A 14,245-nucleotide genomic window follows, 5' to 3' on the forward strand; every position below is an offset into this window, starting at 1 on the left:
GGGGTGGCTGTACATAACCCCGTAGGTAGAGACCCCCGGGGGGGCTGGGGAGGGGGCTGCTTCTGCCTTTACTTTTATCATTTTTCCGGCTAATCATCATGTTTAAGGAGAAATCCCGCTCCCACACACAATATGTACCCCCAGCCCGCCCCCCCCCCCCCCCCCCCCAAATTACCCAGCTGCCGGGGATGTGTAGAAAGCACTTGTAACTTTGCCCCGCCCCCCCAAAATTGCCCCCCCGGGGGAGCACGGTGGGGGCCCGTCCGCGGGTGGGGGGCCCTGGGCCCCCCCTGGAGGGAGCCAGAGTGATTTATTATTATTATTATTTTTTAAAATATATTCTATGTTAATTAAATCCCCCCCTGCTGGCGTGTGGTTGATTTTGGGGGGGTTAAAAGGTGGGGGTTCAGCCCCTGTCAGGCCCTTGGGGTCACTTAGTGGGGAGGGAACAAGGGGGTCCCTTAATGGGGAAGGGGGCAAAAGGGGTCTCATTTTGGGGGGGCAGATAGGATCCCTTACACGGGGGGATGGTGAAAAATGGGATCCCCCACTTTCCTTGGGGGCTCCTTGAGTTTCCTGGGGCGGGTCGGAGGGGTCTCTTGAGGGTCCTGGCAGTTTCTTTGGGATCTGGGGGGGTTCTGAGGATCCGGAGGGTCCCGGGGGGGCGGCGGTGGGTCCCGGTACCGAGAGTCCTCCGCGCCGGCAGGGGGCGCTGTTGCGGGCGGGGGCCGGGCGGGCGCGCGGTCGCGGCCCAGCGGCGCCCAAAGACGCGGCCCCGGCCCGGCCCGGCCCGGCCCGGCCCGCAGGTACCGGGCGGGGGGCACCCGGGGGGGCCGAGCTGGGGGTCCCGCGGGGCTGCGGGAGCTGCGGGGCCGGGTTTGGGGCCTGCGAAGCCGAGGGCCGCCTGTGGGGCCGGTGTGGGGGAGTCACCGGGGGGGACACGGGGATGCGGACCCCGCCGGGGGGGCCCACCGGGGCGGCCTTCGGGATGGGGAACCCTCCGGAGGGACACGGGGACAGAGGATCCTCCGGGTCACCGGGCGGGACACGGGGATGGGGGACCCTCCCCGGCCCTCCGCAGGAGGTGACTCCCCAGCCAGGGGCTGTCACTGTCCCCAGGGGGGGTCTGACCTCCCCGTCTGAGGGGCTGTCACTGCTCCCAGGCGGAGCACGGTCCTACGGTCCGGGGACCGTGACCTCCTTACCGGGGGCCAGGGCCCTTCTGGGGTCACGGTGCCGGCCCCGTGGCCCTGCAGGGTGTCCGCGGTGGGGTCGCGGCTGTGTCGCCCCCGCGGTGTGCGGGGCCCGGGGTGACGTGGGCGGCCGGGGCCTGGCTCCCGCTTCCTTCCCCTTTCCTGCTCGCCCCCGTTCTCCGGCTGCCGCCGCTCCGGGGCCTCCCCGCGGGCAAGCCGGGGGTGCCGCAGGCAGCGAGCGGGGCTGGGGACACTGCGGGGGCTCTGGGGACGGGGGGGACATTGGGCACGGGGCGTGCTGCTGGGGCTGGGGGTGCTGGGGACAAAGGGGGGGGGCACAGGAAGGGACCGGCTCCCCAAAGCAGGGGCGCAGCCCCAAACCGGGGGTGCCGCAGGGTGGGGGTCCTTCCTCCGAGCACTGCCGAGGGGACCTGCCCGTCTGGAAGGTCTGGGGGGCTCCCCGTGTCCCGCGGCGTGGCCGGAAACCTCCTCCCTTCCCGTGCCCCGGGGCAGCGGCGGGGCCGGCGGCGCGGCGGGGGTGGTGGCACGGCCCGTGTCCCCGCAGATGCTGTGACAGCCATGTCGGACGAGAAGCCCCCCCAGCTCGTGGATTACTTCGTGGTGGCCGGGCTGGCGGAGGCGTCGCGGGCGCTAGAGGAGGAGCAGCAGCCGCGGCCGGCGCGGCCCGGGGAGCCCATCACGGACGTAGCCGTGATCATCCGCTCCCAGGGCGAGGAGGTGCCCCAGGGCTTCACCTGCATCGAGACCAGCACGTCGGGCCACCCCGTGGACCTCAACGCGGGGCTGCTCAACAACCCCCAGATGTTCCTGTGCTACAAACGCGGGAGGGACAAACCCCCCCTGATCGAGCTGGGGTGAGCGGGGAGGGACCCGAGTCCTGCTCTGGGTCACAGCAGCCCCGTGGGGTGGCCCCAGGCTGGGGGAAGAGTTTGGGAAGCTGGGAAAGAACCCGGAGGTGCCGCTGACAGCTCCTGGGGTTCCCCTCACCCCTCTCCCCTCTCAGGGTGCACTATGAGGGCAAGGACCGCCCGAAGCCGGGCTACCAGATCCTGGACACGACCCCCTACAGCCGCTCAGCCAACCTGGCCTCGGGGTCCCCGGGCCACCAGCGCACGTTCCTGACATTCCGGCGCGCGGCCGAGCCCCCCGGCCACCACACGCTGGGGGTCACTGACATCTGCCTGGTGATGCCCAGCAAGGGCGAGAGCACCCCCCACACCTTCTGCCGCGTGGACAAAAACCTCAACACCAGCATGGTGGGTTTTGGGGGGTCCTTCTTGTCCCCCCCCCCGGTGGTGCCCAGCCCCTGCTGACCCCCAAAACCTCCTTGCAGTGGGGCCCCGCGTTGTTCCTGTGCTACAAGATCGCCGTGGCCAAGGACAACACGCTGGTCTACGAGGCAGGTGGGGAGCTCGGGATGAGGGTTCTGGGTCCTCCCAGGGGAGCCAGAGTTGCTTATTGTCGTTATTTAAAAAAAATATTTTCTGTGCTGATTAACCTCCTCCAGCTGGCACAGGGCTGATTTGGGGGAGGTGCAGGAGCCCCTGGGTCTCCTCAGGGGGATTTGGGGAGCACAAGGTGGGGCCCTTCAGCTGCCCCAGCACCCCTTGGGGGGGCCTTGCCAGGCTTTTGGGACTGGAGTCACTTACTGGGGAGGGGGGACAATGGGGTCCCTTACTGGGGTGACAATGGGGTCCATTACTGGGGTGGCCGTGGGGTCTCTTCCTGGGGGTTGGGGGCAATTGGATTTTCATTTGGGGGGAAATTTTGAGGGCTGGTTTTGTGGAGCTGTGGGCACTCACCTGGCTGCCCCCTCCTCACTGGGGTGGGTGAGATGACCTGGGGGGGCTGATCCCGGTGTCCACGTGTCTGGGTGTCCGTGTGTCCATGCAGGGCTGCTGAGCCGCTACCCCGAGCAGGACAGTGAGTCCTTCCCGCTGCCCGAGTCGGTGCCCGTGTTCTGCCTGCCCATGGGGGCCACCATCGAGAGCTGGCCCGTGGGCACCAAATACCCCTTGCCTGTCTTTTCCACCTTCGTCCTCACCGGCGCCTCGGGGGACAAGGCACGGCAGGACAGGGGGGTCAAGGGGTGTGGGATGGGGTCCCCAGTGCCGTGGGAGGGGTGGGTTCCCGGATCTCAGCACCTCGTGGGACCGGGATCCCTCTGCCAAGGATTCCCAGTGCTGTGGGACAGGGATCGCTGTGCCAGGGGTTCCCATCCCTCATGGGACAGGGATTGTTGTGCCAGGGGTTCCCACGGCTGTGGGACCGAGATCCCTGTGCCAGGGGTTCTCGGTGCTGTGGGACCAGGATCCCAGTGCCAGGGATTCCCATCCCTCATGGCACAGGGATCCCAGTGCCCGGGGTGCCCTGACAGACATGCCCCGCAGGTGTATGGCGCCGCTATCCAGTTCCACGAGGCGTTCCCGCGGGAGCGGCTGTCGGAGGCACAGGCGCTGCGCCTGGGGCTGCTCAGCGTGGTGGACCGGCGGCCAGTGCCCGGGCGCTCCCTGCACACCCGCAAGAGCATCTGCGTCCTGTCCCACTGGCCCTTCTTCGACGTCTTCCGCAAGTTCCTCATGTTCATCTACCGCTACTCCATCTCGGGCCCCCACGTGCTGCCCCTGGAGACGTGAGCGCGGAGAAGGGGGGGCTCCGGGGGGGTGGGGGCCCGCGGTCCTCGCCCCGCTGACGGGGCCACTCCGCCCGCAGGCACATCTCCCACTTCATGCACAACGTGCCCTTCCCGTCCCCGCAGCGCCCGCGGATCCTGGTCCAGGTGGGTCACCTGGTGGGGGGGGACTCACAGCGACCCCCAGCGCAGCGCAGCGTGTCCCTGTGTCCCCCACCACGCCTCCGTGTCCCCGCAGATGTCCCCGTACGACAGCCTGCTGCTGTGCCGGCCCGTGTCCTCCCCGCTGCCCCTCAGGTAGGACTGGGGGATGCTGGTGTGGGGGGAACGGGTGGGGAGGGGGCCATGGGTGACCAGGTGATGTCGCCGCCCGCAGCGGGGCCAGTTTCCTGACGCTGCTGCAGAACCTGGGCCCCGACAATGCGGTGGCACTGCTGGTGGCCGTCCTCACCGAGCAGAAGCTGCTCATCCACTCCCTGCGCCCCGACGTCCTGACCAGCGTGGGCGAAGCCCTGGTGGCAGTGAGTGACTGCGGGGACACCGTGGGGACGCGCTGCCGCGGGGCTGGGGACCCGCCGTGCTGGGGATCCTGGTCCCACAGTGCCGGGCAGCTGTGGCACTGGGGATCGCCACCCCTCAGCACTGGGGATCCCTGTCCTGCGGCATTGGGAGCGCTGGGGACCTGCTGTGGAGATCTCCATGCCACGGTGCTGGGGATCCCTGTTTCGTGGTGCTGGGGACTCTCGTGCTGAGGACCCCGATCCCACAGGACTGGCAGTCCCGGTCCCGTGCCATCGGTGATCCCGGTCCTACAGCTCTGGAGACCCTACCCCGCGGCGCTGGGCCCCCCGTCCCGCCTGGCGGGGGTCCTGCGGCGCTGACCACCCTCATCCTGTCCCCAGATGATCTTCCCCCTGCGCTGGCAGTGCCCCTACATCCCGCTGTGCCCACTGGCGCTGGCTGACGTGCTGTGTGCCCCCGTGCCCTTCATTGTAGGCATCCACTCCAGCTACTTCGACCTCTACGAGCCCCCACGTGACGTCATCTTCATCGACCTGGACACCAACACCATTTTCCAGTGAGTGTCCCCCGGGCTGGGGGTGGGTGGGCCGTGCCGAGGACCCGGAGGGGGTCCCAGGGGGTCCCGCCCTGCCCTTGTGCCTGTGCCCCCAGGAGTGAGGAGCGGAAGCTGCTGTCGCCGCGTGCGCTGCCCCGCAGGCCCTGCAAGGTGCTGCTGGCCTCGCTGCACAGCCTGTCCCAGCAGCTGGATGAATGTGAGTGGGGATCCTGGGGGTGTGCTGGGGGGCTCCAGGGCATCCCGGGGGGTTTTGGGGTCACCACATCCCCCACCTCTACTGTTACCATGGAGTTCTCCAAATTGGGAGTGACCCACTGGGGTCAAAGCCCATGCTGAAATGCCCCCCCCCTTGCCTGGGAGCATTTTCCAAGTGGGATCAGAGCTGTGGCTTCATTCCCTCATTCCCTGGGCGTTGCTGCCCAACTGGCCCCACCCTGGGGGGACTCATCCGGCTGGTGCCAACGCCATCCCGTCCGTGTCCCCGCAGTGCTGAGCGCGCCGGGCGAGGAGGAGCCGCCGGAGCTGGTGCTGAGCGACGCGGAGGCCGCAGGCGCGCGCCGGGCGCAGCTGGAGCTGGAGGCGCGGGCGGCCTTCCTGCGCTTCATGGCCTGCGCCCTGCGCGGCTACCGCTCCTTCCTGCGCCCCATCGCCCCTGCGCCCGCCCCGGCCGGCCGCGACGCCGGCAGCCTCTTTGCCCTCCAGGGTGCGTGGGGGATGGGGTGGGTGGCGGGGGAGTGAAGCCGAGGGTGTGTCCCTATGAGTTCTGTCCTGTCCTGTTCTAGTTGTGTCTCATCTTCACCCAGTCCCATTTTGTGCATCCTGTTCTGTGCATCCCATCCTGTGCATCCCATCCCATCCCACCCCATCCCACCCCATGGATCCCATCCCATCCCATGGATCCCATCCTGTGCATCCCATCCCATCCCATCCCATCCCATCCCATCCCATCCCATCCCACCCCACCCCATGGATCCCATCCCATCCCATGGATCCCACCCTGTGCATCCCACCCCATCCCACCCCAATGACCCCATCCCCTTGTCCCCTTGTCCCCGTGTCCCTCAGGGTTCCTGCGCTCCCGGGAACGGGCGTACCAGCGCTTCTATGGGCAGCTGCTGCGCACGCAGCTCTTCACGCAGTTCATCGAGGACTGCTCCTTCGCCAGTGACCGCGAGCCCTGCCTCGAGTTCTTCGACACCTGCGTCGACAAGGTGTGTCCTTGTGTCCCCTGCATGTGTCCCCTGTGTGTCCCTCACTCCCTGCCTTGAGTTCCTCACACCTGTGTCCACAAGGTGTGTCCCTGTGTCCCCTCCGCGTGTCCCTTCTGTGTCTCTTACTCCCCTCCTCGAATTCCTCACACCTGTGTCCACAAGCTGTGTCCATTTGTCCCTGCCGTGCCCCCGGTGACCCCGCCGCCCCTCCCCAGGTGCAGGTGGACCTGGAGAAGCCCGAGGACACGCCCCTGATGGAGCTGGATGACCCCCGTGGTGGGGAGCACACGGTGTTCATCACCCCCCCGGAGCAGCCGGCGGGGCCGGATGGAGCCGAGCCCCCTGCGCGCTACAGGTGAGACCCCTGGGCCCTCCCTGCGTCTCCCCCTCCCCAAACCCCCCTCACCCGTGCCCCCCCCCTCCCCCCCCAGGTATGACGGGTTCCCCACGCTGCGCCCGGAGCTGCTAGAGCCCCCCAGGGACCCGCTGGTGGCCCAGCTGTGCCAGGCCCGGAGCAGTGCCCCGAGCAGCCCCGCCCCACGCCGCACCAAGCAGGTGAGGCACAGCACCTGGGCATGGCTGCCTGTGACACCTGGACAGGTGCCCAGGTGGGACAACACGTGGCTGAGTGTCCCCATGAGCTGTGACACCTGGGCAGGTGCCCAGATGGCACAACACTCGCACAGGTGTCGACAGCTGGACGAGTGCGCACCTGGGCACGGCGCTGAGGAGCTCAGCTCCCATTCCCTGACTCTCCCTCGTCCCCGGTGTCCCCAGGAGATGAAGGTGGCCCAGCGGGTGGCCCAGAAGTCGTCGGCGGTGCCAGAGCTTTGGGCACGGTGCCTGCTGGGCCACTGCTACGGGCTCTGGTTCCTGTACCTGCCCACCCACGTGCGCGCCGCCCCCGCCAAGCTCCATGCGCTCCAGCTCGCCTATGATGTCCTGCGCAAGATGGAGCAGCACAAGGTGGTGCTGCCTGACGAGGTGGGTCAGGTCCTGCTCCACATCCTCCTGGGAAAGGGGATCTGCTGCTGGAATGGAGGTGCTGGAGTCACCGGGCCTGGAGGTGTGCAGGGAACAGCCGGTGCTGTGTCCAGTTCTCAGGGCAGGAGGGACATGGAGGGGCTGGAGCACGTCCAGAGAAGGGGAAGGGGCTGAAGCAGCAGGAGAAGGGAATGGAGAACTCCTGAGGGAGCTGGGAAGGGGCTCAGCCTGGAGAAAAGAAGGCTCAGGGGGGACCTTGTGGCTCTGCACAACTCCTGACAGGAGGGGACAGCTGGGGGGCTGCTCCCAGGGAACAGAGGAGAGGGAACGGCCTCAGGCCAGGCCAGGGGAGGCTCAGGGTGGATATTTGGGAAAATTCCTCTTGGAAAGGGCGGACAGGCCTTGGAAGGGGCTGCCCAGAGAGGTTTGGAGTGGCCACCCCTGGACGTTGCTCTGGGTGACCAGGTGGGGATTGGGCACAGGTGGGTCCTGTGGTCAGGGACCACCACTCTGTGGTCCTGGGGCTCTTTGCCCCCTGGCTAACTGTGGGGTTCCGAGGCTGGAGCAGTGGCTGGGGTGCCCCACGCTGACGTGGAGGTGTCCCCCCAGGTGTGTTACCGCATCCTGATGCAGCTCTGCGGGCAGTACGGGGAGCCCGTGCTGTCTGTGCGCGTCCTGCTCGAGATGAAACGCGCTGGCATCGTCCCCAACACTGTCACCTATGGCTACTACAACAAGGTGACCCCGAGGGGATGCCCGTGAGGTGGGGAGGTCCTGGTGGTGGGGGGGGGTCCCCTGGCCACTCCTGACCCCCCCAACCCGCCCTGTGTTCCCCTGGCAGGCGGTGCTGGAGAGCAAGTGGCCGGCGGGGACCCAGGGCGGGCGGCTGCGCTGGGCCAAGCTGAGGAACGTGGTGCTGGGGGCGGCGCAGTTCCGGCAGCCCCTGCGGCAGCGGGAACGCCGGAGCGCCGGCGGAGACCCCCCGGGTGAGGGGCGTGGGGGGAACGGGGGGATGTTGTCACCCCCTCTGGGTCCCCTCGCAGGTGATCGAGCCCCTCCGAGTATCTCGGGGGTTTGGGGGAGACCCCCGTGATTGTCCCCTCCTGCCAGGGCCTGAACCCCCCTGGGGTGGGAGAGTGTTATGGGGGTCGAGGGGGGGCTAACCCAAGTTGGGGGGTGTTACGGGGGTCGGGGGGGGCTAACCCAGGTTGGGGGGTGTTACGGGGGTCGGGGGGGGCTAACCCAGGTTGGGGGGTGTTACGGGGGTCGGGGGGGGCTAACCCAGGTTGGGAGGTGTTATAGGGGTCGGGGGGGTAACCCAGGTTGGGAGGTGTTATAGGGGTCGGGGGGGGCTAACCCAGTTTGGGGGGTGTTATAGGGGTCGGGGGGGGCTAACCCAGGTTGGGGGGTGTTATAGGGGTCGGGGGGGGCTAACCCAGGTTGGGGGGGTGTTATGGGGGTCCATGGGGGGCTAACCAAGGTTGGGGTTTTATGGGGGTCGAGGGGGGGCTAACCAAGGTTAACCAAGTAGAAACTAGAGAAAACAATATTTTTTAAACTGTATGAATTCGTTAACCTAACACATCTAAACCACAGGAATATAAAACTTTAGTCAGCACTAGTACAACAGTACACAGTAATGCCATCAGGATCCGTAAGAACAAAATCTGTTTCTATTACTAGTGTAACAAGAAGATCACAAAATTTCGCTTCAGTAAAAGCTAAAGTGAGCTAAAAATGAGTAAAAAAAAGGAGTAAAAATGAGTAAAAAACCCACTCTTTTGTAACTAGCCCCAAAACCCCCATACATTTTAAGCATAAACTTCAAAAGTTTATGCTTGAAAGTAGGTATTTCAAAGTAGGTATTTCGAACACCCAAAAAAACTCAAGTAAGCATTTAAAATAACTACTATAAAACCAAAAGACTCCAACAATTAAACAACTCACCTAGACTATCAGAAAACCCACCTGCAGTAAGACTCTTGAAAGCAGAGCAACTACAATTACCAATTACCACCTCGACAATACATCAACAGTACTGAACAGATCAAAACACCTTAATCCCCACTCACAAAATAACGGGGGGGTGTTATTGGGGGGTGGGCTGCTGTCCCTGACCCCTCTGTCCCCCGCAGATGACCGGGTCCCCCCCGCCCCGCGCCCCCCTCTGCAGCGCCAGACCACCTGGGCGGGTCGGAGCCTCCGGGACCCTGCCCCGGCGCCGCGGCTAGTGAAGAGCGGCAGCCTCAGTTTCCCCGGCACCGCCCGGGGCGAGGGGGCGGCCAGGGAGAGGCCGGGGGAGCCCCCTTTGCTCCCCGCGACCCCCACCCCGCCGCCCCCCCGCCCGCGGGGCCCACCCGGCTCGGCCGACGGGAGCCTCTCGGACATCGCCACGGACGACAGCGGCGGGGACGAGGGTCCGGCCGGGGGTCCCGGGGGGGGTCCCGGTGGGGCGACCCCGCGCCGGGGGCTGGCGGCCAAGCTGCAGCAGTTGCTGTCGCCCGGCAAGCGGCCCCCCTCGCGGCCCGCAGAGCCCCCCCGGGAGCCCGGGGCACGCCGGGGGTCGGAGCAGCGGGACGGGGACCCCTCCTCACGCCGCAGCCCCGCCGAGAGCCTGCTGCGGCCCCGGGAGCGCCCCGAGTCCACGGCGTCGGAGGTAGCGGGGCTCCGGGTGTCACTGTGTGTTGCTGTCCTGTCTGTCCCTCTGTCCCCCCCCCGTGACCGCCGTGTCCCCCCCGCCCAGAGCTCCGTGTCCCTGGGCAGTGAACTGGACCTGTCTGATGCCTCGGGGGGCAGCACCGGGGCCCCCAAATCCACAGAGCCCTGCATGGATGGGGCAGCGGGGACGGAGCCCCCCGCCCTGGAGGTGAGAAACGGGGGGGGGGCACAGGGGTTTGGGGGGGCAGAGCTCACGTCTGGGGGGCAGAGCTCAGGTTTGGGGGGCAGAGCCCAGCTCGGGCCCGAGTGACCGGTGTCCCCCAGGTGCTGCTGTCCAGCTGCTCGCGCTGCCCGGGCTGTGCGGGGCTCGTGTTCGACGAGGAGCTCATGGCCGGCTGGACCTCGGACGACTCCAACCTCAACACCTCCTGCCCCTTCTGCTCACGCTCCTTCGTGCCCTTCCTGAGCATCGAGATCCGCGACTTCCGACGGCCCCCCAGGTGCCACCCTTGGGGACCCCCCCGGGGACACCCCCAGACAACCTCAGGGACCCCCATCCCCTGCCTTCCCGATGTCCCCGAGGTGTCCCCGATGCCCCTCTTTGCTCCCCTCTTTCCATCCACCCTTTGGGGGGTTCCCCAGTGCCCCCCATTCCCGTGACCCCCCCCCCGTCTTTCCTGCAGCCCCCCCGGGGCCGGCCCGGTGCCCCCCTCCCCGCAGGGGCCAGTGCTCAGCGACCGCCGGCGCTGCCTCGAGCTGGATGAGACCCCTGAGCTTTGCAACGGCTGCGCCGACACCCCGGTACCGGGGGGACGCCGGAGTGGGGGGCTGGGAACAGGGAGGGGGGCTCCCTCACCCCTGAAATTTGGGCTTGGGAGAGTCCCAGACAGAATTTGGGGGCACCGGCGGTCCCTGACGGTGCTTTGGTGGTTCTGGGCTGGGCAGGGGGTCCCTCAGCACCACAGTTTGGGGGTCCCAAGTGCCAGTGAATTCCAGGGCTGGGCAGGGGGTGTCCCCCCCACTCTTAATTTGGGGGTTCCAAGTGTGTCCCCCCCATTCCCAGGTCCCAGTGCATTGCAGGGCTGGGCAGGGGGTCCCTCATCACCACAATTTGGGGGTCTCCCTCCATTCCCAGGTCCTGGTGCACTTCAGGGCTGGTCAGGGGGTGGTCCCCCCCCTCTAATTTGGGGGTTCCAAGTGTGTCTCCCCCATTCCCGAGTCCTGGTGCATTGCAGGGCTGGGCAGGGCGTCCCTCATCACCACAATTTGGGGGTTCCCCCCGTTCTCAGGTCCCGGTACATTCCAGGCCTGGGCAGGGGATCCCTCAGCACCATAATTTGGGGGTCCCCATCCATTCCCAGGTCCTGGTGCATTCCAAGGCTGGTCAGGGGGTTCCTCAGCACCACAATTTGGGGGTCCCAAGTCCCAGTGAATTTCCCCCTCTAATTTGGGGGTCCCAAGTGTGTCCCGCTCATTCCCAGGTCCTGGTGCCTTGCAGGGCTGGGCCGGGAGTCCCTCAGCACCACAATTTGGGGGTCCCAAGTCCCAGTGAATTCCAGGGCTGGGCAGGGGGTGTCCCCTTCCTCTAATTCGGGGGTCCCAAGTGTGTCCCCCCCCCTGCACAGCCCCCGGGGCGCCGGGAGCGCGTGGCCTTCGCCTACCTGAGCCCGCTGGTGCTGCGCAAGGAGCTGGAGAGCCTGATGGAGAACGAGGGCGGGGAGCTGCTGGCGCGCCCTGAGCTCGTGGACAGCCACCCCATCATCTTCTGGAACCTCGTGTGGTACTTCCAGCGCCTGGCCCTGCCCAGCAACCTCCCCCTGCTGCTGCTGGGCTCCCAGCACGCCCCCCGCGACCCCCAGGTGGGTTTTGGGGGTGCTGCCAGGGGCTGGGGGTGGATCTGGGGGGGTCGTTCCCGGTGCTGAGCCCCCTCCCCACCCTGTCCTGCAGCCCTCCGAGCCGTCCTGTGTGCGCGTGCGGCTCCTGTGGGATGTGCTGAGCCCTGACCCCGAGAGCTGCCCCCCGCTCTACGTCCTCTGGAGGCTGCACAGTGAGGGGGGAGAGGGGATGGGATTGGGGTGGGGAGTGGGGATGTGGGACTGGGGGATGGGATTGGGGATATGGGATTGGGAATGTGGGAATGGGGATGAGATTGGGGGGTAGGATTGGGGATATGGGATTGGGGGTGTGGGATTGGGAATGTGGGATTTGGGATATGGGATTGGGGGATGGGATTGAGGGGATGGGATTGGGGATGTGGGATTGGGGGATGGGGGATTGGGGATTTGGGGACACTGGGGTCACTCTGGGGTCACTCTTTGGGGTCCCCCAGGTAACGTCCCCCCACGGCTGCACCCCTGGGGCCCCCCAGCCCCCCCGTTCTCGCTGACCTTCCTCGAGGCCCTGCTGAGCCACGTGGGGCTCAACGAGGTGCACAAAGCCATCGGGCTCTTCCTGGAGACCCTGGCGGCGCCCGGAGCCCCCCGGACCCTGCACAGGTACAGACAGACCCCCCCAAATCCCCCCCAAATCCCCCCAAAATCCCCTCATGGCTCCTCCTCCAGGAGCATCTACCGGGAGCTGCTGTTTCTGACGCTGGCGGCACTGGGCCGGGAGCACACCGACATCGGTGAGGGGGGCATGGGGGGCTCAGGGAGGCTGGGGGCTCGGGGGGCAGGGAGGGGGCACAGAGGGCTCCCCCAGTGGGTCTGGGGGGAACCATGGGGGTTCAGGGGGCTCAGAGGGACACGGGGTCTCAGTGTGTGGTTGGGGGGGGACACGGGGATCCAGGGGGCTCAGGGGGCACCTGGGGGGGTTCAGGGGGGCTCAGGGTATGTTCAGGGGGTCCAGAGGGGGCTCAGGGGACACCTGGGGGTTCAGGGGGCTCAGGGGGGGACACGGGGGGCTCAGTGTGTTTGGGGGGACACGGGGGGGCTCAGGGGGACACAGGGGGTGGCACAGAGGGACACGGTGGCTCTGGGGGGAACCACGGGGGTTCAGAAGGACACGGGGGCCTCAGGGGGCTTGGGGGGGACATGGGGGGCTCAGGGTGTGTTCGGGGGGGCACACGGGGGTCCAGGGGACACTGAGGGTCTGGGGGAACTCCGGGCTGAGCCCCTGCCCTGCCCCCCCAGCCGCCTTTGACCGCCGGTACCGCTCGGCGCTGGGGAAGCTGGGGGGGGCCCTGGGCCGGGACGAGCTGCGGCGGCGGCGGGCGCAGCCCCCCAGCGCCAAAGCCTCCGACTGCCGCCGCACCTTCGGGGCGCCCCCCGAGTGCTGAGCACCGAGAGACCCCCCCCGGGCCAGACAGCGGGAAAAGAGACCCCCGGGAACCCCCCCAAATGCACCGGGGTAGGAGGAAAACACCTCAGTGTTATATAGGAGCTTCCCAGGGGACCCCAAAGTGCGACAGGGAGCCCCTGAGTATTGGGGGAGGGCTGAGATGGGGAAGGGAACCCCAAGACCCACCTCAAATGCTCCAAGGTGGGGAGAAGGGACCCCCCCCCGCAATCGCCAGGCTCACGACGGGTTTTATATGTCAGTGTTAATATATTTTTATTTATTTATTCAGCCCCCAGAGTGAGAGCGCGGGTGGGACGGGCAGGGGCGGCTCTGGGGGGGTTCCCCCTCCTCATTTCTGCCTCGGTTCTCACCCCGGGGGGGGTTGGGGGTGTTTTTCCCCCTCCCTCAGTTGGTGCCAGGGCAGCTGCGGAGGAGTCTGGGTTTGTCCCCCCCGGGCGGGTTTGGTGGCCATTGGGGGGGGTTCGGGGCCGCCCCCTCCCCTTGCACTGTGCAATAGCAGCCCCCGCCCCAGGGGCCTGTAAATAAAAGCTGCTGCGGTATTTTCCTCGCTGCCTCCAGGACGGTTTTTCTTCCTGGGGAGGTTCTGAGGGTGCGGAGACCCCCGGGCGCGGCGGCGGGGGGGAGGTGAGGCCGGGTCCGCCATCTTGGACCCTGGCACGGCCCGGGCGCTGCCCTCAGGCCGCCATCTTGGAGCCTGGCACAGGCCATGAGGCCTCGCGGCCGCCGGGCCCCTCGCGCTGCCGCCTCGCCGGGCATGGAGAGGGCTCTGCCCGGTGCCCCCGGAGCCGGGATTCCCCCCCAGAGCCACGCGCGGCCTCTCACCGGCGCCACGTGGGGCGGAGCCGGGCCGGTGATGGACCTGGGGCCGGTACGGCGGCCGCGAGGGACCAAAACTCCCCCGCGGGCCGGGGGAAGAAGTCGCGCGCCGCCACCGCGCGCCGCTGGCGGTACCCGGATGTTCAGGCTCGGGGACCCATTAAAGGCGCCCCGCGGGGAAGCTCGGCGCGTTTCCATTGGTGCAGCGGGACGTCAATCTTTGCTGAGCCAGCCAATAGACTCTGGGAGGCGGGTTAAAAGCGGATTTCAGCGATTCGATTGGTGAGAACTCCTGCCAGTCTGAACGCCGCACCAATGGGCGTCGCGGCTGGGGTCGGGAGGCGGGGCGGGC

At 67.2% G+C, this 14,245-nt stretch overlaps 2 protein-coding genes across 3 annotated transcripts; one reads left to right on the forward strand and one right to left on the reverse strand.

Moving 5' to 3' along the window:
- Positions 1-515: 515 nt before the first annotated feature.
- Positions 516-1,774, reverse strand: LOC128801079 (basic salivary proline-rich protein 1-like). The gene is made up of 3 exons (XM_053966719.1): positions 1,575-1,774; positions 1,132-1,509; positions 516-885 (listed from the first exon to the last, which is right to left on the reverse strand). The coding sequence occupies exons 1-3, from the start codon at positions 1,772-1,774 to the stop codon at positions 516-518; spliced, it is 948 nt and encodes a 315-aa protein (XP_053822694.1).
- DENND4B (DENN domain containing 4B) lies at positions 740-13,621 on the forward strand. Of its 2 annotated transcripts, XM_053966707.1 has the most exons (27): positions 740-806; positions 1,759-2,068; positions 2,218-2,470; positions 2,548-2,617; positions 3,108-3,277; positions 3,605-3,846; positions 3,927-3,993; positions 4,085-4,143; positions 4,223-4,367; positions 4,749-4,924; positions 5,020-5,120; positions 5,412-5,627; positions 5,990-6,135; positions 6,351-6,490; positions 6,567-6,690; positions 6,913-7,119; positions 7,729-7,857; positions 7,961-8,105; positions 9,255-9,775; positions 9,863-9,985; positions 10,102-10,277; positions 10,461-10,578; positions 11,403-11,636; positions 11,725-11,824; positions 12,107-12,272; positions 12,339-12,403; positions 12,909-13,621. In XM_053966707.1, exons 2-27 carry the CDS (start codon positions 1,773-1,775, stop codon positions 13,052-13,054), a joined length of 4,335 nt encoding a protein of 1,444 aa, XP_053822682.1. In that variant the 5' UTR covers positions 740-806; positions 1,759-1,772; the 3' UTR covers positions 13,055-13,621. The 2 variants fall into 2 exon arrangements, with proteins under 2 accessions (XP_053822682.1, XP_053822683.1); XM_053966708.1 differs by lacking the exon at positions 3,108-3,277 and having other exon boundaries at positions 4,843-4,924.
- Positions 13,622-14,245: the final 624 nt, after the last annotated feature.

Source organism: Vidua chalybeata, chromosome 29 (genome assembly GCF_026979565.1).
Source record: "Vidua chalybeata isolate OUT-0048 chromosome 29, bVidCha1 merged haplotype, whole genome shotgun sequence".
Lineage (NCBI taxonomy): Eukaryota > Metazoa > Chordata > Aves > Passeriformes > Viduidae > Vidua > Vidua chalybeata.